Source organism: Nerophis ophidion, linkage group LG04 (genome assembly GCF_033978795.1).
Source record: "Nerophis ophidion isolate RoL-2023_Sa linkage group LG04, RoL_Noph_v1.0, whole genome shotgun sequence".
Taxonomy (NCBI): Eukaryota; Metazoa; Chordata; class Actinopteri; order Syngnathiformes; family Syngnathidae; genus Nerophis; species Nerophis ophidion.
The window spans coordinates 46,234,324-46,260,813 of record NC_084614.1 but is presented as its reverse complement, the minus strand read 5'-3'; the positions used below and the strand labels follow the sequence as shown (position 1 = coordinate 46,260,813).

General features: G+C 45.5%; 1 protein-coding gene across 1 annotated transcript in view; it reads left to right on the top strand.

Annotated features, from left to right (window-relative positions):
* The window catches only part of umodl1 (uromodulin-like 1), a 66,031-nt gene that overhangs the window by 14,937 nt on the left and 24,604 nt on the right, over nt 1-26,490 (top strand). The window contains 3 exon segments of the mRNA XM_061896429.1: nt 1,485-1,612; nt 1,688-1,871; nt 25,099-25,239. Coding sequence (XP_061752413.1) covers nt 1,485-1,612; nt 1,688-1,871; nt 25,099-25,239 — 453 coding nt within the window.

The following is a 26,490-nucleotide window of genomic DNA, read 5'->3' as shown; positions in this document are numbered from 1 at the left end:
ACCAAAAATGCTTTGCTCTGATTAGGGGGTACTAGAATTTAAAAAATGTTCACAGGGGGTACATCACTGAAAAAAAGTTGAGAACCATTGCCCTAGAGGGGGGGTTCTCATAGTCATCATTGTCACCGACGTCCGAGTGGGGTGAGTTTTCCTTGCCTGTGGGCTCTACCGAGGATGTCGTTGTGGTTTGTGTGTTGGTTTGTGCGCCCTTTGAGACACTGGTGATTTAGGGCTATATAAATAAACATCGATTGATTGATTGATTCATGGAAGATGCTTTTATACCCAACCATGGCACCCACTTGTTCCCAATTAGCCTGTTCACCTGTAGGATGTTCCAAATAAGTGTTTGATGAGCATTCCTCAACTTTCTCAGTCTTTTTTTGCCACTTGTGCCAGCTTTTTTGAAACATGTTACAGGCATTAAATTCCAAATAAGCTAATATTTAAAAAAAAAAACAAAGTTTCCCAGTTCTTGTCTTTGCACTCTATTCAATTGAATATAGGTTAAAAAGGATTTGCAAATCATTGTATTCTGTTTTTATTTATGATTTACCAAATGTGCCAACTTCACTGGTTTTGGGTTTTGTACGTTGCTGGAGTTGCAGCCGGCGGTCCATGACCAAAGATCGTATACTGTAAAAAGATGATTGCCTGGTGCTGTACAAGTGTGGTACAGTACAGCGCGCACAATGTCCTACACAAAGTATATTTTGCATCAGTCATATCATCTACCGAGGACATGCCTTTGTGCCGTATACACAACTCAAGGGTGTATACGGCCATGTGTAGCATACATGTTTTGCTCATCTTACACCACTCAGACTTAAAATTATATGCTAGATGTCAGTAAAAGCACATACTCAGAACTCATTGTGAAATTACTGTACTGTTTTAATTAATTGTAACTAATAATAGTAATGATTATTTATAATTACAGAAACACCATCAAAAGCTTCCTTATTGTCCACTATCTGCTCTGTCGTCCACAAGTTGCAGACATCCTCCATGTATGTTTTGCACGTAAAAAGTGTTTGTGCATCTTAAACATTCATTTATCACATTTACTTCTCCACGTTAAGAGAATTTGTGAACTGTTGAGAGCAATCTTTAGCACTAATAGTTGTTGGTAAATGTAAAACAATGAGAGATTATCATCACACTTCAACATCTCTATCATGTAAATGCTTCCCCTTTGCTAGGTCAGCATTGCAAGTAAAACACTGTTCTTAATTGTCTTACCCTGGATAAATAAATGATAAATATAATTATAGACTACGTGCATGATTCACAGGCTTGGATGTACTTGAATTTCAGTCTAATTTATTCACGGTTCAGATAATCAGGTGAGATTGAAAGCAGAATGCAGTTCATACAGTGTTTTTATAGGATAAATAAACACGTTATCAAATCTTCTATAGTATTTTATTACATGTTTTTGTTTTGTCTGTTTTGCATGTATGTATACATGTTATTATCATCAGATATGACTAGTTACACCGAGAATGGTGGATGCCGTTTTAACGCAACAGTGACGGTGAAGACAGATTACCAGCAACTGAACTCTGAGGATGGAGCTCTTCTCAACCACACCAGATTACTCCAAGCCATGGTACCACAAGTACATGTTAGCACCATAAAAACATGTTGGTCATGTTTGGCTTAAACATTATTTATTCCTGAACAGGTAACCGGAGCGGTGCAGTCCAATGTTTCCGTCCATTACCTCGCCTCCTGGCCGGTGCAGCCTTTCAGAACCGCTACCTCACTGCTGATAGGCTGCACATGTGACCTTTCTCTGCACAACGTCTCAACCGCGCTCCACGTCCTCCTCATTCACATACAGGAGGTGTCAGCCATGACCGTGCAAGGTGAGGACCAGCAGCACTGAGGCAGCCCGTGACTTCACTCTCACAAATCACATGTGTGATTTTTGCAGAGAACATAACGTTCCGGAAAAATAATGACTCAGTCACACCATGGCTTTCTTCCCCCACGGCATCTATTTGAGTGACCGTCTAGAAAATACCATCTGACTTATTATTTACACATATTTAACGAACACAGATATTACTGACAACTTATTCATACTGAATATTGTTTGCTTCCTGAAGACACAAAATGTTTCATTTAAAGCCAGCGCCTTTCATTTAGAATAATTTCAACAACCTTTTTTATCTTATTATGAGTAATTTTTAGTGCTATGAAATGACATATTCTTTTTAATCAGATTATTCACACTTTTGAAATTGGATTAACCATTTTTTAATCACAGGTTTTTATTGCTTCCATAATTTAAATTACCGTATTTCCTTGAATAGCTGCCGGGGCGCTAATGAATTTAAAACCCCTTCTCACTCCTGCGCTCATTCAAAGCATGCGGTAAAAGTAAGCAGGCGCTAATAATTTTAAAACCTCTTTTCACCCCTGCACTTATCAATGGCATGCAGTACAAAATTGAGTGTGATAAATAAAAAAATAAAAAATTATTCTGCGTCCGCGACCCAGTGGTTGGGGACCACTGCTCTACATCATGTCATCGCGTCCACTTTTACACCATGCTATCTGCGTGCCGGCCAGATGCATACGTTTCGCTACTTCTTGTACGAGATTGCAATGCATACTTGGTCAACAGCCATACCTTTTACACTGATGTTTGTGATATAAACAACTTTAAAACTCTTACTAATATGCGCCACACTCTGTGAACCCACACCAAACACATTTCTGGAGAGCATTGGCTCTGTGGCACATTATAAACGCAGCATAGGGATTACCCATAATGCCGTGCATCTGTGACTCTTGGTTATATTATACACGCGCCCCCAACCCCGCCCACCTCAACCAACGCACGGAAAGGGTGGGTGGGTGGGGGGGGGGGGGTTGGTGCTAGCAGGGGGAATGATGTAGCCAGGAGTCGTGGATGCATTGCATTCTGGGAAGGTGTTGTGTTGCGTTTGTGCTGTGTTGCAGGGCCGATGTTCTCCATTGTTTGATGTGGGTTCGCGGAGTGTGGCGCGTATTGGTAGGAGTGTTGAAGTTGTTTTATATCACAACCATTAATGTGATCTGTATGGCTGTGGAACAAGACCCCTGGTTTACACTTAGTAAAAGGAAAAAACACTTCTCCAGGGGAAGCGTCACTTGTAACGTCACAAATTTGACCTGGTGGTAAAAGTAAGCATGCGCTTATTGATTTGTGGAGCGAGTTTGACCCGGCAGTAATTCAAGGCAGGCGCATATTAAATGCCCGGCGGCTAATCAAGGAAATACGGTAACTTAAAAAAAGACACCAATATTTGGAAACAAATGCAATTTTATCGTCAGAATGTCACACAGAATAAATATATACATTTATACATATTGTAACGTCCGAACCCAAACCAGCACACAGAAGCAGGGATTGTGGGTACAAAACACACTCAGCGCCTTTTATTCACCACTCGTCCTGGTGGGGTTTCAATGTCATGTTAAATGACAGTGGTGTGTCCGTAGAATTCGGAGAAGACATCTCGGCTCTGTCCTAGGAGCTCATCGATGTCCTGTACCTGGTCTGGGCCAAGGTCTTCGCCTATTTGGACGGGTGGTTTCTGGGGAGGATCAAGTGTTAACAGGGTTGGGTTTGGTACAGGGTCGACTGGGCACCACTTCCTTAGGACATTCACATAAATCTGCAAGCCTTTACGCCGGCCCGGTTGACTCACCCGGCAGTTGGCGGGCCCCATTTTCTGAATGACCTCATATGGCCCCTGCCACTTTGCCAGGAATTTGCAGTCTGTTGTGGGTACCAGAACCAAAACCTTTTCCCCTGGAACTCCCGGAGGCGAGGGCCTTTGCTGTAGGTGTACGCCTGGGATTCCTGAGTATTTTCCATGTGTTGGCGAACAAGTGGCCATATCTTCTTCGCCCTTTCCTGGAGGCAGTCTACGTGTTCAATAACTCTGTGGTGGGGGAAGGGTTGGCTCTTCCAAGCCTCTTTGGCCAGGTCCAAGAGACCTCAGGGTTGCGCCCATAGAGGAGTTCAAAGGGAGAGGACCCCGTGAAGGCCTACGGTACATCTCTAATGGCACAGAGCACATACGGGATGAGTTGGTTCCAGTCTTTCCTGTCGACATTGGTCAGCTTATTCAGCATTTTCTTAAGTGTCTGGTTGAACCTCTCCACGAAGCCGTCGCTCTGAGGGTGGTGGACAGAGGTTCAGATTTGTTTCATCTTCAACCATTTATACAGTGCGGACATCACTCTGGACATAAAACAAGTCCCGTGATCTGTCAAAATTTCATCAACTATGCCCACCTGGCTTAACAGCATCAACATTTCATGTGCAACATGTTTTGCTGTGGCAGTGCATACGGGGATAGCCTCTGGGTAACGAGTAGCATAGTCGAGTATTACCAGAATATAGCGATTTAGGCAGTGGCCCCACAATGTCCATAACAATCCGTGAGAAGGGCGGGGCGCCGTTTTCTGACACTCCGGACAAGACTGACAAAACTATTCTACTGCACGCTTTACCCCAGGCCAGCAAAAATGGGCGACCACTCGGTCGTAGGTTTTCTTCTCCCCCAAATGGGTCCCTATCTGGTGGGTGGACGCTAAATACAGGACTCGAGACACATAGTTCTTTGGTACAAGTAGTTGTTTGATGAGCTGCCCCCCGCCACCTGAGCTTTGGTCCTTCTATACTAATCAGTTCTTTACAACGAAGTGTGGGCAGGTTAAGTCACTCACCCCTGGAGACAGTTGGTCATCTACGGTGGCAAAATCACAGAGGGCAGCTTCCAGATTCGGATAGGACAACTGTGCAGTGGCAAACTCTCCCATTTGGGCTGTCGTTGCAGCCTTAACCACCAGGAACTCGGCAAAGGGGTCCTCGTTCAGTGGAGGACTCTCCTTTTTGTGTCATCCCTCCCCAACACAGACCTCAGAGAGGGGTCTCAGTGCTGGGCCGCAAGGCTGAACCTGCGATCCCGGGGATTGATGCGGCAGGACGGCGGCCTCATTGAGGCCGCTAGACAAATAATGCTTGAGCAGCACACAGTCCGTGCCGATGAGGAGCGGGACAGGCAGGTTAGGAACCACGTCGGCATCCACTACAGTATCTCCCCGTGGTGTTTGGACCTGGATGTGGCTGATCGAGTAGCGCCGCACATCCCCGTGGATGCACGTAACTGGAACAGTAGTGGAGGTCAGGGTGGTTGTATGATCGGTCCACACCAACATGACAACGCTGCCAGAGTGGATCAGGGCGTTGAGATGACGCAGTCGCCTCCTGGCCACAAACATAGCACCTCTGGCAGTCCGGGGGTCTTTGGCGGCGGGAGGGTCGGTGTAGGCGTGGCCAGTCTGCGTCATTCCCGACTGGTTTGGTCATCAGGGTTGTTTTGAGCTGGCTCCGCTCTTGGGCCCACACCATTTTGGCGCTGATCTGATAGTTCTCCAGCAGGGCGACCAAGACGTTCAATGCCGAGGGGCTCACCTGGGCAGCATATTTCCATGCATCGGGCGGCAGTGAGCGCATGCATCGGTCTATAACAAGTCTTTCGATCCACGGGGGGTCTACCCGATGTCAGCCAACCTTGAGTTAGGCGCAGCAAGTCTGCTACCTGGGCTCGTGGTGGCTGTTTGGCTTCGTAGGCACAGTTGTGAAAATTCTGGGCTCTGGCTGGTAGGCTGTAACCATGGCTGGCTAAGATGGTTGCCTTCAGCTTTGTAAAGCCCGGGCGTCGCCTGCTTGCAGGTCCCGGCAGGCACGCTGAGCCTCCCCAGTCAGGAATGGTGCGAGGATGCTGGCTCATTCAGCGGCTGGCCAGCCCTCCATGGTGGCAGTGCACTCTAACAGTTTGATTTAGGCTTCAATGTCATCTTCTGGGCTCTGTTTAGTGAGGGCAGCCCCCGGAGGCCGTGAGACTGTGCTGTCTTTATCAATTTTCTTCAGGAGTTCTGCTACTGCCTGAGTTGCCTGATCCATGGTAGGACTGGTGTGGGTCAGACTCTGCCCACAACAACTGTAACGTCTTAACCCAAATCAGCAGACAGAAAGTTGCAGGTACAAAATGCACTCAGTGCCTTTTATTCACGGAGGTTCTCCCCTATAATGGCAAATAAAGTTCTTCTTAATCAGGGTTTTCAAATCAAAATCATACAGTAAGTTCACTTTAACCACTTATTTACAATAGCATATATATATATATATATATATATATATATATATATATATATATATATATATATATATATGTTGTATATGCAGTGATACCAGAGGCTGTGTGTGGGAGAGATGTTACATTTCTTTCATAGTGGGCATTAAATTCCAAAATGTCCGCTAGATAAGGGACTACAGAGCCCAGAATGCAACGCAGCCAAGAAGAAGACATCTGAGGATGCTTTGGGATAATTAGGGAGTGACAAAAGACTCTTGAAAAGAGAGCATGGATCTTGAAGGACCAGGAACAGTGGAATAAGGATTGTATTTGATAATACATTACACACATACATGTATTTAGTAGGTCCTTTCAAGGCACTCAAGGTCGCCGTACAGCTAAAAAAAACTTAGAAGCAGTGAAACATTAGATAAATTGCATAATAAATAAATAAAATACACACACATATATATATATATATATCTATATATCTATATAGATATATATATATATATATATATATATACAGTATATACATATATATATATATATATATATATATATATATTAGGGCTGCGAATCTTTGGGTCTCCCACGATCTGATTTAATATCGATTCTTGGGGTCGCGATTCGATAATAAATCGATTTTTTCGATTCAACGCGATTCTCCATTCAAAAACTTTTTTTTTTGAGATTCAAAACAATTCTGTATTCATTCAATACATAGGATTTCAGCAGGATCCACCTCGGTCTGCTGACATGCCAGCAGAGTAGTATATTTTTTTAAAAAGCTTTTATAATTGTAAAGGACAATGTTTTATCAACTGATTGCAATAATGTAAATTTTTAGTAACTATTAAAAAAAATATGACTTTTTTTTATCTTTGTGAAAACATTGGACACAGTGTGTTGTCAAGCTTATGAGATGCAATTCAAGTGTAAGCCACTGTGACACTATTGTTCTTTTTTTAAATTTTTATAAATGTTTAATGGTAATGTCAATGAGGAATTTTTAATCACTGCTATGTTGAAATTATAACTAAAATTGATACTGTTGTTGATAATATTCATTTTTGTTTCACTACTTTTGGTTTGTTCTGTGTCGTGTTTGTGTCTCCTCTCAATTGCTCTGTTTATTGCAGTTCTGAGTGTTGCTGGGTCAGGTTTGGTTTTGGGATTGGATTGCATTGTTATGGTATTGCTGTGTATTGTTTTGTTGGAGGGTTTCACGGTGGCAGAGGGGTTAGTGCGTCTCCCTCACAATACGAAGGTCCTGAGAAGTCCTGGGTTCAATCACGAGCTCGGGATCTTTCTGTGTGGAGTTTGCATGTTCTTCCCGTTAATGCGTGGGTTCCCTACGGGTACTCCGGCTTCCTCCCACCTCCAAAGACATGCACCTTGGGATAGGTTCATTGGCAACACTAAATGGTCCCTAGTGTGTGAATGTTGTCTGTCTATCTGTGTTGGCCCTGCGATGAGGTGACGACTTGTCCAGGGTGTACACTGCCTTCTGCATGATTGTAGCTAAAATAGGCACCAGCGCCCCCCGCGATCCCAAAGGGAATAAGTGGTAGAAAATGGATGGATGGATGGATATTTTGTTGGATTGATGAAAAAATAAAAATTGATTTAAAAAAAAAAAAGAGAATCGATTCTGAATCGCACAACGTGAGAATCGCGATTCAAATTCGAATAGATTTTTTCCCACACCCCTAATGTATATATATATATATATATATATATATATATATATATATATATATATATATACATATATATATATGCAAGGAGGTGAACTGATGTGGGGAGTCTGCAGTGGTTCTTTCAGAAGTTTGTGAAAGTTGTCAGGGAAGCCGCCAGGGGGCGCCACTTTGTGATCTGTTTACTGTTGTCTGTGAATGTTCTTCTTTGTTGGTTGTGGCCATCTTAGGTCACGAAGTCGAAGTGAGCTTCCGGAAGGAGAGACGCGGAACTACCAAACATTTGGAGTGAATTTGGCGCCGGCGAGAGTATCTAAATCTGTTTTGGCGGTTGAGCATAAGCTGTTTTGTGACTGGATCGAGATGGAAGGGGATAGTGACGGGACGTATGAGGATAGTATGGAAATGGATAGGACTAGAGGGGAGAGAGGAAAGAAGGGGAGAGGAGGGAGTGAAGGAAAGTCGAGTACTAAAAGAGTGCATGAAGACGATGAAGAGGTTGATAAGAGGAAAAGGGTTATGGTGGATGAATATAAGATAATTTATACATTTAAATCAAACCAAGATATGAATGACATTAGTTTGATGACACTGGTTAATGGATTAAAGAAGGACATTGGAGAGGTGGAGATAGCGAAGGTGCTCAGGGACGGACGGCTGTTGATTAAATGCAAAAATGGAGAGCAAAAGAACAAAAGCAATGCGATTGCAAAAACTGTGCAACAAAATAATAAAGGAAAAAATCGAAGTGGGAGAACGAAAGGAGGCAAGAGGAGTCGTGACAGGAATCCCAAGAGGAGAAAATTTAGATGATCTGAAAAAAGAAATAAAAGGAGGAACTGTCACTATGATGGCATTTAGGAACGGTGAAAAGACTGAGAGCGAATCCGTGCTAGTGCAATTTTCAGAGGAGGTCCTACCAGAGAGAATCATGATTGGGTATCTAAGCTTCTATGTTAGAGCTTACGTGCCACCCCCAGTACGTTGTTTCAAGTGCCAACGCTATGGGCACATAGCTAGTGTGTGTCATGCTAAGATGAGATGTGGACGGTGTGGAGGGGAGCATGAATATGGACAATGTGGAGAAAATGAACAGGTCAAGTGTTGTAATTGTGGCGGGAATCACACAGCAGCGTATGGGGGCTGCATCATAAGAAAACAGGCAACAGAAGTACAGCAAATCAGAGTTGAAGGAAATATTACATACGCAGAGGCAGTTAAAATAAGAAATCAAGAAAGTGCAGAACAGGACAGAAGTGAAAATAGTTCAAGAAATAAAAAACAAGAGGCATCAAATACAGGAATTTCCATGGACAAACTAGTTGTATTCCTGGCTTATGTAATAAATTGTACAGAACAGGCTAGAAACAAGACTGAGAAAATCAAAATAATTGTCAAAGCAGCAGCAAAGTTTTTAAATTTAAAAGAACTATCCTGGGAACAGGTGCAAGGTGAGCTACAGAGAGTAGACGAGACCGAGTCATGTTACCACAATCCAACGCCATGTTAATTGTTCAGTGGAATGCCAGAAGTTTGATAGCAAACGGACAGGAATTAAAGGGATATATTAATAATATGAAAAATAAACCACATATAATATGTATTCAAGAAACATGGCTGAAGCCAAAATTAAACTTTATAATAAAAGGATATATAACGATACGTAAAGATAGGAATGATGGGCAAGGAGGAGGATGTGCCATATTTATTAAGGAAGATATGTATTATTCAATATTAAAAGTAAAAGAACAACTAGAGATAGTAGGAGTAAAAGTATGGAATAATAAAGAAAGATAAAAAGTACTAAACTTCTATAATCCATGCAAGAAATTAGAAATTCACCAACTAGAAACAATAATGGAACACTGGAGTGGCAATATTATTTGGTGTGGTGACTTTAATGCACATAGCACAATGTGGGGTGAAAGGGATGACTGGAATGGGGATACATTGGAAGCACTTTTGGAGGAAAAAGAACTGGTGTGTGTGAATGATGGGTCGGTAACAAGGTTAGATGTCGTCACGGGTAAAGAAACAGCAATAGATTTAACGTTTGTGTCACAAGGGTTAGCAGGAAAGGTGGAGTGGGAAGTAAATAAATACAGCACAATGGGAAGTGATCACTATCCAATCTTCATTCACATAAACATAAATCATAGGACAGAAAGCACTAGGATAGAAGGAAGATGGAAGTATAATCATGGTGACTGGGAGAAATTTAGGGAAATTACCGACATAACTTTAAAGGAAGTAGATATAAATCAAGATATTGAATAATTAAATACCGATATTACAAAGTGCATAATAGAAGCAGCCGAACAGAGCATACCAAGGAATAGTATAGGGAGAAGAAGGAAGATAGTGCCGTGGTGGACACAAGAGTGTACAGATGCAATACAAGAACGGAATAGAGCATTTAGAATATTGAGGAGAACACATAATTTCCAAGACATGATCCAATATAAAAAGCATCAAGCTAGAGTAAGGTATGTTATTAAAAAAACAAGAAAACACCATTGGAGAACTTTTTGTGAAACACTAAATAGAACTACTCCTTTAAGCCAAGTGTGGGGAATGATCAAGAGAATGTCAGAGGTCAGAAAAGAACATAAAAATCATGTGATGACAGAGGGAATGCGGAGTGTGGTAGGAAATAAAGAAAAAGCAGAACTTTTAGCAAAAACCTTTGTTAAAGTGCACAGTAATGATAATTTGAGAAATGTAGAAAAACAAAAGAGAGAAGAAACAATTAGTTTAAATATTGAGGAAATGAAGGAAGACAACGATAATAGTTTTATCAACACTATGGATATGACATTTTCTTTGGATGAAATGGTTCGAATTTAAAAAAAAGTCAAAAATACGACGCCAGGGAAAGACCTGGTGAGTTATCAAATGATCAAAAATTTAGGTAGCATCGGCAAAGAAGTGGTCTTGAAATTATATAATAGGATATATGAAGAAGGAAAATTACCAGATGAGTGGAAAACAGCTGTAATAATTCCAATATGCAAGCCAGGGAAAGATCCGGAAGAGGCAGGAAATTATAGGCCGATAGCATTGACCTCAAATTTGGGCAAAGTAATGGAAAAAATGATTAATGAAAGATTAATATATTATTTAGAGCCAAAAGAAATTATAAAAAACTACCAAAGTGGTTTTCGCAAAGCAAGAAGCACAAATGACCCAGCAGTGCAGCTGGAAGAGGAAATTAGAAAGGGACAAATAAATAAAGAAAGTATAATTGCGGTATTTTTTGACATAGAGAAAGCGTATGATATGTTGTGGAAACAGGGGTTGCTGATGAAACTAAATAGGATTGGGATTAGAGGAAGAATGTATAGATGGATAAAAGAATTTTTAACAAGTAGAACATTATTAGTAAAAATAGAGAATGAATATAGCAGAGAATACGAAGTGGAAAATGGGACCCCACAAGGGAGTATAATAAGTCCAGTACTATTTTCCATCATGATAAATGAAGTTTTTAGTGAAGTGGAAGGGTTAGTGGAGGTGGCATTGTTTGCTGATGATGGAGTGATGTGGAAAAGAGGTAGAAATACAAATCATATAGAAAAGAAGATTCAAAAAGCGGTAAATAATGTTCAAGACTGGGGGACGGCTTGGGGTTTAAGATTCTCTGTTGGAAAGACAAAAGTCATACATTTTACAAAGAGGAAAGTACAAAACAAGCTCCAAATAAAACTCTATGGAGAAAACATAGAAGAGGTACAAGTATTTAAATATTTAGGAATATGGTTTGATAAAAATATTAACTGGTCAACCCACATCAGCAAGATAGTGGAGAAAAGTAAAAAGGTGTTAAATATAATGAGGGCTTTGAGGGGTAAAGATTGGGGGCTGATAGGTTGACATTGAAAACAATATATATCACTTTAATTCGGTCTGTTATCGACTACGGATGCATTATTTATCGATCTGCTTCAAAAACTCTACTTGAGAAAATAGACCGGATCCAGTCGCAGGCGTTAAGATTATGTTGTGGAGCTACTAAATCTACTCCAGTGGCAGCATTACAAGTAGAAATGAATGAAAAACCTTTGGACATGAGGAGAGATCAACTCTCAGCAGTTTATTGGGCAAACTTAAAAGGATCCAAGCAAGGACATCCAACCCGTCAAGTGCTAATAAATTGCCAAGAAAAAGGGAAGAAAAAAATGAATAGTTTTGGGTGGATAATAGGAGATATATGTAAAAAAACACAAATTGACAATATTAAAGTGAGCCCTACAGTACCAATTCCTGCAATACCACCGTGGATGTATGAAAACCCAAAGGTAGACATGCAGTTACTGAAGAATAGACATTTAAATAGTTACCAAATAGAACAATGGATTGAGGAAATATTTTTTGATAATATTATGATATACACAGATGCATCAAAAACTATAAATAGTAAAGTAGGAGCTGCTGCAGTTATCCCACAGAGAAATATAGTGTTGAATAAAAGAATTAGTGATAAACTATCTGTTTTTACGGGGGAATTGGTAGCAATTTATATGGCAGTTAACTGGATAGAGGAAAACAAAGCTAGGAAAGTAGTCGTGTGCTCGGACTCCAGCAGTGCATTGACGAGCATAAAAAACATAACATCAGAAACAAGACAAGATATAGTTTATGAAATAGTTCAGGCAATCTACAGAATAAATAAAGCAGGAGGTGTGGTAACATTTCTCTGGGTTCCTGCTCATGTAGGAGTTGAGGGAAATGAGTTAGCTGATAGTTACGCAAAACAAGCAACCACTAAAACAGAAGTAAACATGGAGATTAAGCACAGTAAAGAAGAAGTGAAGAGCATAATTAAGATAGAACACAATAAAAAGTGGCAGGATAATTGGAATAAGGAAACAAAAGGTAGAGAGTTTTACAAAGTCCAGAGGAAAGTAGGTGTAATGAGAGGAGGGGGTAGAAATAGGTAAGAAGAAGACATTATTACTAGAATGAGATTAGGCCATACATACCTAAATAGTTCACTAAAATTGATAGGCAAACATACTACAGGGCTGTGTGATTTTTGCCACCAGATAGAAAATGTTGACCATGTCTTAATTCAATGTAGGAAATATAATAGAGAAAGAGAAATACTGGAAAATAAGTTAGCAAAAGAAAATATTAGGTTAGAAGTGGGAGATATATTAGGATTGCATTCAGAAAACATAGGATATAAAGCAATATACACATATTTAAAAAACACTGGGTTAAGTAAAAGAATATAGAGTAGGGATCCACCTCGGTCTACAGTAGGTGGCGGTAATGCACACCAGAAGGTTGCTTGCCAACCGCCATAAAAACAAAAGAAGAAGAAGAAGAAGAATCTTAGGTCACAACTCCATGTCCTTTCCTAAGGTGAGCATGAAGGGACCAGGCTCCCCAGTTAAAAGATGTAAAAAAGTTATTGTTTTGCACTAATAAGTCGATTTATTCACAAAATATGATGACTTAGAGTTATATTAAGGTGGGGGTTTTGTAAATTGGGAAGAGACTGGGGCTTTTATAAACATGTTATGCTAGGACATGTTTTGGTTCTTTTCATATGATTATACACTCACTCAGTCATTTATGCCTACACGCACGGACACGCACACGCACGCACCTACGCTTACTTGCTTATGGCAGTCCATCGATGTCGATGATGACGTTGCTCCAAACGAAGTATTTGATTGTTTATTGTTGTGCTTTTCGCCTGTGCATAGCCAGGTGGCTGCTCAGGACTATGCGTGATGCACAGACTTTGTCACAGGAGGGGCAGGGGAAGGCAGCGGTGATGGTCGCTGGTGCTGTGGCACATTGGTGTCTTTGTGCACGCCGCTGTGCTCTCCACTCTGTGAACTTCACCTGAAGATGAGTGATTCCCTGGTGGCAGGTAGAGCTCCAGGTCTGGCGGTCAGCAGCCAGGGACTCCAGTGCTGGTGGTTTGATGTCACACTTTTTCAGGAGAGTTTTAATGTGGTCCTTGTACCGTTTTTTCTGGCCCCCGGCAGATCTTTGACCGACTGAAAGCTGACCATACAATATTTGACGGGGTAGGCGGTGGGCTGGCATAAGGATCACATGTCCGACCCATCTTAGGTGTTTTTGGCCAAGGAGTGCTGTGATGCTGGGTGTGTTGGTCCGGTCATAAATTTCAGTGTAGGGCACCCTGTCTTCCCAGGTCAGACCTAGGATCCTTTGGAGGCAGCGGATGTGGAAGGCCTCGAGACTCTGGATGTGCCTCTTGTAGGGTGTCCAGGTTTCGGAACTATAGAGCAGCGTGAAGAGGCAGACTGCCTTAAACACGGCTGTCTTGGTGGAGATGGTTAGATTCCTGTTCAGGAAAACCCTGGACCGTAGCCTTCCAAAGGCAGCAGAGGCCAGGCCAATACGGGCCTGGACGTCATCGTCAATGGTGCAGGTTGGCGACAGGGTGCTACCGAGGTAGGTGAAGTGGGGGACGGTGGCTAATGGGTGCCCGTCAAGGGTGAAGATTGGCGTGTGGGGACTAAACTCCTGCACGAGTATTTGTTTTTTCTTGGTGTTTATCTGAAGACCAATGGCACTGTAGATGGAGGCTACCACATTCAGTGCGCGCTGGAGAGACTCTGGTGAGTGTGCAAGTACAGCGCAGTCATCTGCATACTGTAGTTCCAGAATATGCTGGGTGGTGAGTTTAGTGCTGGCTTGGAGGCGACGGATGTTAAAAAGGTTACCATCCAGCCGGTATTGTATCTGAATCCCATCTGTGGGGTCCAGGTGTTTATGGGACAGGAGGGTTACAGTGGAGATGAACATGTTGAATATGGTTGGGGCAAGGACACACCCTTGCTTGACCCCCACATCCACACTGAAAAATGGGGATTGTTGGCCGCCGTTGCTCACACAGGCCTGCAGGCCATCATGTAGCTGTCGCAGTAGGTTGCAGAACTTTGCTGGTACACCTAGTTTTCCAAGTACTTCCCACAGCAAGTCCCGGTTTACTGTATCGAAGGCATTGGACAGGTCAATGAATGCCATGTACAAGTCTTTGCGGTGTTCTCTGCATTTTTCCTGTACCTGTCTGGCAACAAAGATCATGTCTGCGGTGCTCCGATCACGTCTAATGCCGCATTGAGATTCGGGCAGGATGTTTTCGGTTACATGAGTTGCTACTCGATGTAACATGATCCTTGCTAGCACCCTCCCAGCTGCGGATAGTAGGGAGATACCTCTGCTGTTGCCGCAGTCTGCTTTGTCGCCTTTGCGCGTATAGATTGTTATGATGTTAGCATCCTTCCAATCTTGCGGGATGACTTCAGACGACCAGATGGCAGTGATCAGCTGGTGCATTCTGCGGTGCAGGAGATATCCACCGTGCTTCAAGATTTCTCCCGGGATCTCGTCAAGGCCTGGGCTCTTGTTGTTTTTTAGACCCTTGATGGCCTTGAATACCTCAGAGAAGCTGGGAGAGGAGTCCAGCAAGTCTACAGGGGGCAGGCATGGGAGGTCAGAGAGTATGTCTGTCTGTACAGGGTTTGTGGTGTTCAGCAGTACCCTGAAGTGCTCAGCCCATCTGTCCAGGATCTGTTGTTTGTCCTTGTAAAGAGTCGTGCCGTCAGCTGATCTAACTGGTGTGATGTTCTTCCTCTGTGGGCCATAGATGGACTTGATGGAGTCGTAGAAGGCATGAGAGTTGTTGGTGTCTGCGTGATGTTGTATTCCGCGGACCTTCTGTGTCCACCAGTCATTCTCCATGGCTCTGAGGGTGCGCTGGGTTTCACTTCTGAGGCGGATGAGCTGAGCCTTCAGGACGGTGGATTGAGGGTTTGATATGTGAGCTGCAAGGGCCTTGTGTTTTGCCTGAAGCAGGTCATAGATTCCTGGCACACTATTGTCAAACCAGTCTTGATGTCGCCTTCTGGTGTACCCTATAGACTCCACGGCCGCCTGGTGGAGGGCAGTGCGTAGGGTGCTCCAGGTAGGTCCAGTGTCCAGATCTGGTGGCACTTCAGGAATCTTGAACAGCTGATCTGCTACCTTTTTCCTGAGCTGGTTGACGCAGTGCGTGGACTTCAGTACATCGCTGTTGAACCTCTTGGAAGGTGGTGTTTTTCTCTGTTGAGGACGTATTTCTAAGTCAATCTTTGTTCTGATCAGACGGTGGTCAGTCCAACAGTCAGCTCCACGCATGGCTCTAGTGATGCGCACCTCCCTCCTGTCCGCGTGGCGGGTGATGATGTAATCTAGGAGATGCAAGTGTTTAGAGCGAGGGTGTACTTGTTTTTCAGTTGGAACAAGGTTTTAGTGATGATCAGTTGATGCTCAGAACATAGAGTTACAAGACGGAGACCATTGTTGTTGAGCTTGCCAACACCGTGCCGACCCATCACTTCCCTCCACAGTACACTGTCCGAGCCCACTCTTGCGTTAAAATCCCCTAGAAGGATGAGCTTGTCAGTGAGTAGTGTTTTGCTGATGACGGAGTGCAGGAAGGCATAGAACTCTTCCTTACATTGAGGGTCGGCAATCAGTGTTGGGGCATAGGCGCTGATGAGGGTGCAGTAACGGTTATTGGTGAGGGGAATCCTCCAGGTCATCAACCTTTCGCTAATGCCAACTGGAGATTCGGGAAGCTTCTGAAGTAGGGAGGTCCGCACAGCGAAGCCTACACCATGGAGGCGACGGGAGCCTTCCGGAAGCCCTTTCCAGAAGAAAGTGTATCCTTCTCCCACCTCGGCTATGGAGTCCTCCCCATGGAAGCGGGTCTCGCTGAGGGCCGCAATGTCGATGTTATATCTCTTCAGTTCGTGCGCCACCAACGCTGTTCTTCTGCGGGGACGAGATGAATCATCACGCACATCCAAAAGCGTACGGACGTTCCAAGTCGCTAGTGTGAGTGTCAGTCGGGTTTTATTCTTCTGTTTTCGACCGCATGGGGGGATGACCCGACAGCTGCGGTAGGTTGCCCGGGAGTGGAGGAACAGACCATTTTTAGGCCACATTTTCTAGGCCCTTCCCATCTCAGGGTGAGCAGGGTGGGGCTGCTCAGTCACGTGGGGAGCTGCCGAGGAGACACGCTGTTCCGTCCCGTACATCAGCGACCGTCTATCCCACACCGCCTGCGTGCAGAGTTGGGCTAGATATTCCCAGTCACATCCTGACCTGTATCTGCCACCCTTCTCCATCGCCGCAGGACTTGATTCCTTAGTTCGTCCTCGGTCCATTGTTTGCTTTTGCAACAAGTCACGTATGTATTCGGTCTTATGGTTTCCATGTGCTAAGTTCCGCCTTAGCTTCGCGTGCGGTCGGCATGTCGCATTTTTGTACTTGTGTCTCAGTTTAGCGTTACCTTCCGTGCGTAGGCATGCGCTTTATTCTGTCCTTTTGTATCAGTGTTCTTTTGTTTTAGTATATTAAAATCAGTTTCTTACCTGCACTCCTGCCTGACTGGTCGTGTGCATCCAAGAGGTGGCAACTCCGCGCAGTAAGTGCGCCGCAACGCATGACGGAATGGACCGAGCCAAAAGCCACCTCACACTCATTTAGTGCCAGCCAGAACAGGGATTCCTCTCTGACGAGGAAAAATGGGAGATCTTCCGGGAGCTCCGAGCAGACTCTCGTCCATGGGAGAACGAGGACGAGATAGAGCTGCCGGAGGAGGATCTGCCGGCCGAAGCTGTGGTGGCGTGGGGGGCTATTGATGGCAAAGATAGCGGACGCGGAGGACCGCTTCCGCCCCCACTCACAAGCCACCCCGACGTTCTCCTCAGCGCGTTGCCAGCCGCGCGGGTACATCACACCACCCGTGAGGCGAGGGCTCCAGCGGCGACCAGGCGCCGCGCAGGTGCGTGCGCAGAAAGAGTGCAGGACTTTTTCCCCAGCAACGACTGCCAGGCGCTTTCCATGCGGCTTTTCCTCCCCGGCACCTGCTGTCAATCTGCCTGAGGGACGCGTGCGGCGCACACGCACAAGGCCAGCTCCCAGGCTTCCAAGCGCCCACCCTCCCATGCCCTCGACAGACTCCAAGCTCGCACAAATGCCCCCCCCCCCCCACCCGCTCCTTCAGTCATCTGGAAACTGCTTCCTGGGGGGGGGGGGGGGAAGGCTGATGGCGTGTCAGTGAGACAGGCAGACCTCCTCCCATCGAGGTTGCTGCCTGCCTTGCCACTGGCTCCGCCCGGGCCAACAGACGAGCCACCTGCACCAGAGAGAGCTCCCACGCCTGCGTCACGCCAAGCTCCCACGCCTGCACCACGCCGAGCTCCCACGCCTGCGTCACGCCAACTTCCAACGCCTGCACCACGCCAACCTCCAACGCCTGCACCACGCCAACCTCCAACACGAAGTCTAATTCGACCTCCGAGTCCCAGTCCAAGTCGACGTGCAAGTCGACGTTTGAGTCCAAGTCCAGGTGCAAGTCGACGTTTGAAGTCCAGGTGCAAGTCGACGTCCGAGTCCAAGTCCAGGTGCAAGTCGACGTCCGAGTCCAAGTCCAGGTGCAAGTCGACATCCGAGTCCAGGTGCAAGTCGACATCCGAGTCCAGGTGCAAGTCGACATCCGGGTCCAAGTCCAGGTGCAAGTCGAACTCCTAAGGCAAGTCGACAACCGAGTCCAAGTCCAGGTGCAAGTCGACATCCGAGTGCAAGTCGACAACCGAGTCCAAGTCCAGGTGCAAGTCGACATCCGAGTCCAAGTCCAGGTGCAAGTCGACATCCGAGTCCAAGTCCAGGTGCAAGTCGACATCCGAGTCCAAGTCCAGGTGCAAGTCGACATCCGAGTCCAAGTCCAGGTGCAAGTCAACATCCGAGTCCGAGTCCAAGTCCAGGTGCAAGTCGACATCTGAGTCCAAGTCCAGGTGCAAGTCGACGTCCAAGTCCTAGTGTAAGTCGACATCCGAGTCCAAGTCCTAGTGTAAGTCGACGTCCAAGTCCTAGTGTAAGTCGATGTCCAAGTCCTAGTGCAAGTCGACGTCCAAGTCCAAGTGCAAGTCGACGTCCAAGTCCAAGTGCAAGTCGACGTCCAAGTCCAAGTGTAAGTCGACGTCCAAGTCCTAGTGTAAGTCGACGTCCAAGTCCTAGTGTAAGTCGACGTCCAAGTCCTAGTACAAGTCGACGTCCAAGTCCAAGTGCAAGTCGACGTCCAAGTCCAAGCACAAGTCGACATCCAAGTCCAAGCGCAAGTCGACATCCAAGTCCAAACGCAAGTCGACATCCAAGTCCAAGCGCAAGTCGACATCCAAGTCCAAGCGCAAGTCGGCCTCCAAGCCCAAGCGCAAGTCGGCCTCCAAGCCCAAGCGCAAGTCGGCCTCCAAGCCCAAGTCCAAGCCGGCCTCCTAGTCGCCGCCCGAGTCCAAGACGACGCCCGAGTCCAAGACGACGCCCGAGTTCAAGTCGACGTCGACGCCCAAGTCCACGCCGAGCGTCAGGTCCAAAACCACGCCGGGCGCATCTCCCTCCGCGTCGGCTGTGGGTGTGGCCATGCCTAGGTCGTCCTCCTCGCAGGGCGCTTCCAACTCCACGGGTGTGGCCGTACCCCGGGCGTCCTCCTCAGCGGGTGCGTCCACCCCCACGCCGGCCACGGTGGTGGCCCTACCCAGGGCGTCCTCCTCGCAGGACGCGCCCTGGTCTTCGTCAGCCACGGATGTGGCCTCTGCGGGCCCGCCTGCCTAGACTTTTGTGGCAGCGGCGTCCCACCCGCCGCCGCCGCCACCTATGGTGTCCTCGGTGAATTCGGGGACACGGGACTTGCCAACCCTCCACCAGGCCCTCCCTCCGCCCGCCCGCCTAGACTTTTGTGGCAGCGGCGTCCCACCCGCCGCCGCCGCCACCTATGGTGTCCTCGGTGAATTCGGGGACACGGGACTTGCCAACCCTCCACCAGGCCCTCCCTCCGCCCTCCCTTCTCTTTTGGACTGTCTTGTTGTGGGGGGGTTCTTTGTACTTTGGGGTTTTTGGGGCATCTGGGATCTGCCCCTTAAGGGGGGAGGTAGTGTCACGATCCGCAACTCGGATCGTTTATGGTTTTGCCTTTTGATATGTTTTTCATCATGTTTGTTTCTGGACTCTGCCAATCCTTGTGTTTGAGCACTTCCTCGTTTGTTTTACTCACCATGGCAACGTATTGTGCTCCTCCTCACGGGCTCCTGTCACACACCTGTTTCTGATTATTATTTGTGTATTTAAGCCCACCTGATTCCTCAGTTCATCCTCGGTCCATTGTTTGCTTTTGCAACAAGTCACGTATGTATTCGGTCTTATGTTTTTCATGTGCTAAGTTCCGCCTTAGCTTCGCGTGCGGTCGTCACGTCGCATTTTTGTACTTGTGTCTCCTGCTCAGTTTAGCGTTAGCTTCCGTGCGTAGGTACGCACTTTATTCTGTCCTTTTGTATCAGTGTTCTTTTGTTTTATTATATTAAAATCAGTTTCTTACCTGCACTCCTGCCTGACTGGTCGTGTGCATCCAAGAGGCGGCAACTCCGCGCAGCAAGTGTGCCGCAACGTGTGACACCTTTAAGATACTTATGGGCTGCAATTCCTCCAATGCATCAAAGATACCCATCCAGAATGGCATTCTGCATTACTTGAGATGGAACAAATAGGGCCTGGTGGTCTAGACGGCAGAGTGGGCCCCTTTCGGTATTGTGGGGAGCAAGTGCTGGTGCCTGCAGGCAGTGAAACTGTTGTGAAGTGCAAGGTAATGAAAGGACCCAAGAAACAGTCATATACTGCACTCATTGAAGCCAAGCCCTCTCTGAACTTTCCAGTGGGCCTTGTTGTTGGCAGAGCCGTGGCTAATGTGACCAAGCAGCATGTTCCGGTCCAAGTGATGAACCTGTCTGAACAAACAGTTGTTACTAGGTCCGGCACTCAGCTGGCAGAGGTCTTTCTGATTCAGGAAGTACTGCAAACAGTGGAAAGGGTCCATGGGAGGGGTCAAAACACCAAGATGGGAGTGCCTGGCACCGGTGTATGTCAAATGCATGAGCAAGGGGTGAGCAATAATAAAGGCCTAGCATCATGTTGTGTACATTTGAGTGGTGCAGCCATAGATAATGAGGAGCAGCACTCTAGGCTTGAAGAGCTTGTAGGGAGGAACAGTGATGTTTTCTCCCAGCACTCATTAGATTATGGACACACAACAACTGTCCAGCATGAAATACCACTGGTGGACCCAAAACCATTTTGGCTCCCGTACCAAAAAATACCACCCGACCAGTGGGAGGGCGTCAAGAAGGCTCTCACGGGGATGGAAGAGGCTGGCGTAATTCGTCCAAGCAAGAGCCCTTATGCTTCCCAGATGGTGGTGGTAATTAAGAAGGATGGGTCCCTGAGAGTATGCGTGGACTACAGTAAGCTGAATCCATGCAGCACGAGGGATGCTTTTCCGTTGCCAAGAATATAGGATGCACTGTAAGCATTGGGGCAGTCAAAGTATTTCTCCACCCTTGACCTCACCTCTGGGTACTGGCAGGTGGAAGTAGCAGAGCAAGATAAGCACAAAACAGCTTTCAGCACACCCATGGGCCTGTACGAGGCTAACAGAATGCCATTTGGGTTACAAAATTCCCCATCAACTTTTCAGAGATTGATGACCTGTTGTTTTGGAGACCTAAACTACATCAACCTCCTCATTTACCTTGACGACATCATTGTCTTTGCAAAAATCTTTGACGGACACCTGGAGAGGCTTCAAGTGGTGTTCGATCGGCTACGGGAACACGGGCTGAAGCTGAAGCCTTCCAAATGCCCTTTGATGAAGAACGAGGTTCAGTACCTAGGGCACCTGGTGTCAGCCGAAGGTATCAGGACTGACCCGGAGAAGATAAATACAGTGACTGACTGGAAACGCCCCACTAACCGCAAAGAGATACAGCAGTTCCTGGGCTTCACGGGCTACTACAGGCGGTTTGTGGGAGGCAATGCAAAGCTGGTTGCGCCTCTATATCGTCTCACTTCGGGAGACCCAAGAAAGAAGAAAAGGGGGGCCAAAACATCTTTTGACCCACCGCCCCAGTTCCATTGGACGGAAGTTTGCGAGGCTGCATTCCAAGGTCTGAAGCAGAGACTTACCACAGCACCGGTCCTCGCCTACCCAGACTACAACCTACCATTCTTGTTGCAGACTGATGCGTCTGGGGGAAGGTCTGGGTGCTGTTCTTGCTCAGATTCAAGATGGGAAGGAGCGTGTCCTTGCATCTGCCAGTAGAGGGTTGCATCCATCTGAAACGCGTTACCCGGCCCACAAGTTAGAGTTTTTAGCTATCAAGTGGGCGGCAACAGAAACGTTTTATGACCACCTGTATGGGCACAAATTCTCCGTCATCACCGATAACAATCCACTGAAATATGTGATGACGATGGCAAAATTGGACGCGACTGGTCAGCGCTGGGTGTCCCACCTGTCAATGCTGGAATTTGATATTCGATACCGTCAAGGAAAATGCAATGCCAACGCCGATGCTTTGTCCAGACTATCCAGTCGGGAGGTCGCACAAGCCTTGCAGACATGTCCACAGCGGGTCAAGTCCAGGAACAGTGAGAGGAAGTCTCTGAGTTCAGATGAGGTAGTCGAAAATACAGCACATGTTGAGACAGACTACCTTCAAGGACCACAGCCAAGCAATCCTGAGCTGCTAACTGAGTCCTATGATGGTATTGGGACAGACTCACTGACTGGAATGACAAAGCAGCAAGTTAGGATTGGCCAACACTAAACCTAAGAGGAGCGATAGTGTGGAAGGAGGGGCACAAGTGGGCATTCTCCTGAAGGAATGGAAGAGGTTAGTGGTCAAAGACGGCATCCTCTACCGCAAAGTTTATGATGCACAAAGAGGGTCAATTGAGCAGTTGGTTCTGCCCATTGAGCTACAGAGGTATGCTAAGACGGCCCTCCATGATGATTCAGGCCACTTGGGTTTGGACCGCACATTTGCACTGATGAGGGAGCGTTTTTACTGGCCCAAGATGTTCCAGGATATCAAAGCATGGTGTGAACAGTGCGAGAGGTGCTGTCTCAGGAAAACTCCCACAGCAGGTCTTAGAGCCCCCCCTCGTCAGTATCCACACCAGTGCACCGATGGAATTGATCTGTATAGACTTTCTGACATTGGAGAGGTCCAGAGGTGGGATTGAGAATCTGCTGGTTGTAAACAATCACTTCGCTCGTTTCGCACGAGCTTACCCGACCAAAGATCAGAAGGCACGCACAGTGGCAAAGGTGCTGTGGAGGAACTTTCTCTGCCGTTTTGGGTTCCCTGCTAGACTTCACGCTGATCAAGGTCGAAACTTTGAGAGTACTGTTGTGAAGGAGCTGTGCAGGATCACTGGAATCACAAAGTCTCACACAAGCCCTTATCATCCATAGGGAAACGGAACCACCGAAAGATTTAACAGGACCCTGATGGATATGTTGGGAACAATGAATCCTCAAGAGAATCCCCGCTGGCATGAACATGTGGACGCTATGACGCATGCCTATAACTGTACGCGCCATGACTCAACGGGTTACACACAATACTTTTTAATGTATGGCAGACATCCCAGACTGCCCATTGACCTTGTCTTAGGGCTGCCAGAGAACAACGAGCCATGTGAATACAGTGGACTGCTTGAGAGATGCTTATGATAAGGCCAACCAGATGTCCAGACACGCCAAAGAACAGCAGAAAAAACAATATGATCGCAAGGCGAAGCCTCAGGAATTTGAGCCCGGGGACAGGGTGCTTGTCAAAATGTGTTACATTGAAGGTCGGCAGAAGTTGGGAGATAGGTGGGAGCGCCAGCCTTACATTGTCATAAAGAAACAGCCAGACATACCTGTGTACGTGATCCGGACCGAAGAGGGGGACAAGGAGAGAGTGGTCCACCAGAATCTGTTAACTCAATGCATGTTCCTCCCCTTGCACCCCAGCAGGAGTGGTGTGGGATGAGGGAGTCAGCAGTAAACACAGATTACTGTGATACAGAAGCTATTGAAGATGTTCAGCTGCAAGACCTTGGAAATGCTGCAAGTAAAACTCAGCCTAAGGAGATACATGAAGGAGGGGATCAAAGCGAACCGGATGAACAGGACAAGTGTCAAGGACAGATGTTAGAAACTGGACCTGGACCAAGGGAGCCCAGTAGCAAGAAAGTTGTGTCCAAAGAGCTTGTGCAGAGCAGGAGAAATCCACCGAGACACAGATGCCCTCCCAAGAAGTTGTCCTACCATTCAGTAGCTGTGAAACCTGTCTCTGATAAGGAAAAGATTGAAATAGGACGAAGACTGTGGCAGGCGGCTAAAGAAAAGAAGATGGCTGGTCTTGAACACTGAGCATGATACATTGCACTTCACCTGTCATATCACAAACACTAGGTATCGTGTTGACACGGGAATAGGGAGGGGTTGTGTATCTAATGGCTGAGACGCCATCATAGAAAGAAGCGGTGGGTGTAAGGAGGTGAACTGATGTGGGGAGTCTGCAGAGGTTCTTTCAGAAGTTTGTGACAGTTGTTAGGGAAGCCGCCAGGGGGCGCCACTTTGTGATCTGTTTACTGTTGTCTGTGAATGTTCTTCTTTGTTGGTTGTGGGCATCTTAGGTCACAACTCTATGTCCTTTTCTAAGGTGAGCATGAAGGGACCAGGCTCCCCAGTTAAAAGATGTAAAAAAGTTATTGTTTTGCACTAATAAGCCGATTTATTCACAAAACCTGATGACTAAGAGTTATATTAAGGTGGGGGTTTTGTAAATTGTGAAGAGACTGGGGTTTTTATTAACTTTTTATGCCAGTGTGTGTTAGCCCAGAAACATGTTATGCTAGGACATGTTTTGGTTCTTTTCATATGATTGTATATATATATATATATATATATATATATATATATATACTGTATATATATATATATATACACAAATCTATATTCCACTTGTCACATGGTCCACAGAAACTTGCATCAATAACATGCACTGCAGGCCATGGGAACAACAAAACTAAGTTCACTTTTGTATTTAATATGTAATCCTCAATTTTAAGTTCTGTTACTTATGATTTATTTTATATAATTTGTTAGTTAAAAAAAAAAAAAAAAATTACGGTAATGTACTTACTGTCAACATGCTATTATCATAAATGTCATGCGGCTTTATTTCATATTGCTTTTAAATTTAGTCTCGTGGCTCAAATTAACCATTTTCATGTTGATCAAAGTTGATCAATATGTGTGTATGATCATGTTCAAAGTAAAACATAGGACAAGATGTTGAAGTATTTGCTTTGTAAATTTTTAATTTTTGTGTTTGCAGATGTGAATGAGTGTGAACATCCTGCTCTTCATCAGTGTTCCCCTCAGGCAAAATGCAACAACACAGTGGGTTCCTACCAATGCGTATGTCACGCAGGCTACTTCGATGTTGACCCCAGCAACCCTGGAACTATTTGCACAGGTCAGCATGTCTCAATTTGTTTCCTATATATCAGACAGTTGGACCATAGGACCAGCTGGTGGAATTCACTCAGCTTAAGTCCCTAATTATTGGAAATAAGGGTTGTTAAATGCATCGATGCTTTGACACTGACTCCATATAAATACCGTATTTTTCAGATTATAAATATGCGTCGCACCGGTCGAAAAAGCATAATAGAGAAGGAAAAAAAAACATATATACGTTGCACTGGAGTATAAGTCGCATTTTTGGGGGAAATGTATATGATAAAATCCAACACCAAGAATAGACATTTGAAAGGCAATTTAAAATAAATAAAGAATAATGAACAACAGGCTGAATAAGTGTACGTTATATGACGCATAAATAACCAACTGAGAACGTGCCTGGTATGTTGGCGACTTGTCCAGGGTGTACCCCGCCTTCCGCCCGATTGTAGCTGAGATAGGCGCCAGCGCCCCCCGCAACCCCGAAAGGGAATAAGCGGTAGAAAATGGATGGATGGATTATGGTAAGAGTCATTCAAATAACTATAACATATAGAACATGCTATACGTTTACCAAACAATCTGTCACTCCTAATCGCTAAATCTGATGAAATCTTCTTCCTCGATGTCGCTTCTAAATAACTCTGCCAACTATGCGCTGCTTTCTCTTGTCGTTTTCTGCTGCATATTTCACTACGTCCAGCTTGTAATCTGCAGTACATGATTTCCTTTTTGGTCCAATTTTTCCTAAGCCCTTCTTAGTTTTTATAAGTTACTGCCAACGATGAAATGATCCATTTTAATAGCTACGGCAGTAGCATATAGCATATAGCAGTTAGCATTCCATGACCCCCAAAGCACTTCTTATTGGCTGACGTGTGTGTGACGATTGCTGACATTTTCTTTGTCTCTTCCGCAAATGAGATAAATAATATTATTTGATATTTTACGGTAATGTGTTAATAATTTCACACATAGTCCGAAAAATATGGTATATCATGAACAAATTATAATGGAATTTTGATATGCATCATCATGCTGCGTCACAAGACGGCCCTGCTTTGTATGCATACTTCGTCTAAGAGACGTACCAGATGAGATCTGTTGTGGTAATTAGTGATGTAGAAATACGGGCATGTCTAGATGACTCACCTCCATCTTTCTAGTGTTTACCTCCGAGTGCAAACAGGTTGTTATGAAGCTGGCTGTGGCGCGTTCTTTCTGACGTCACTTCCTGTGTGGGGCGCGGTCTTTCCGGCGTCAC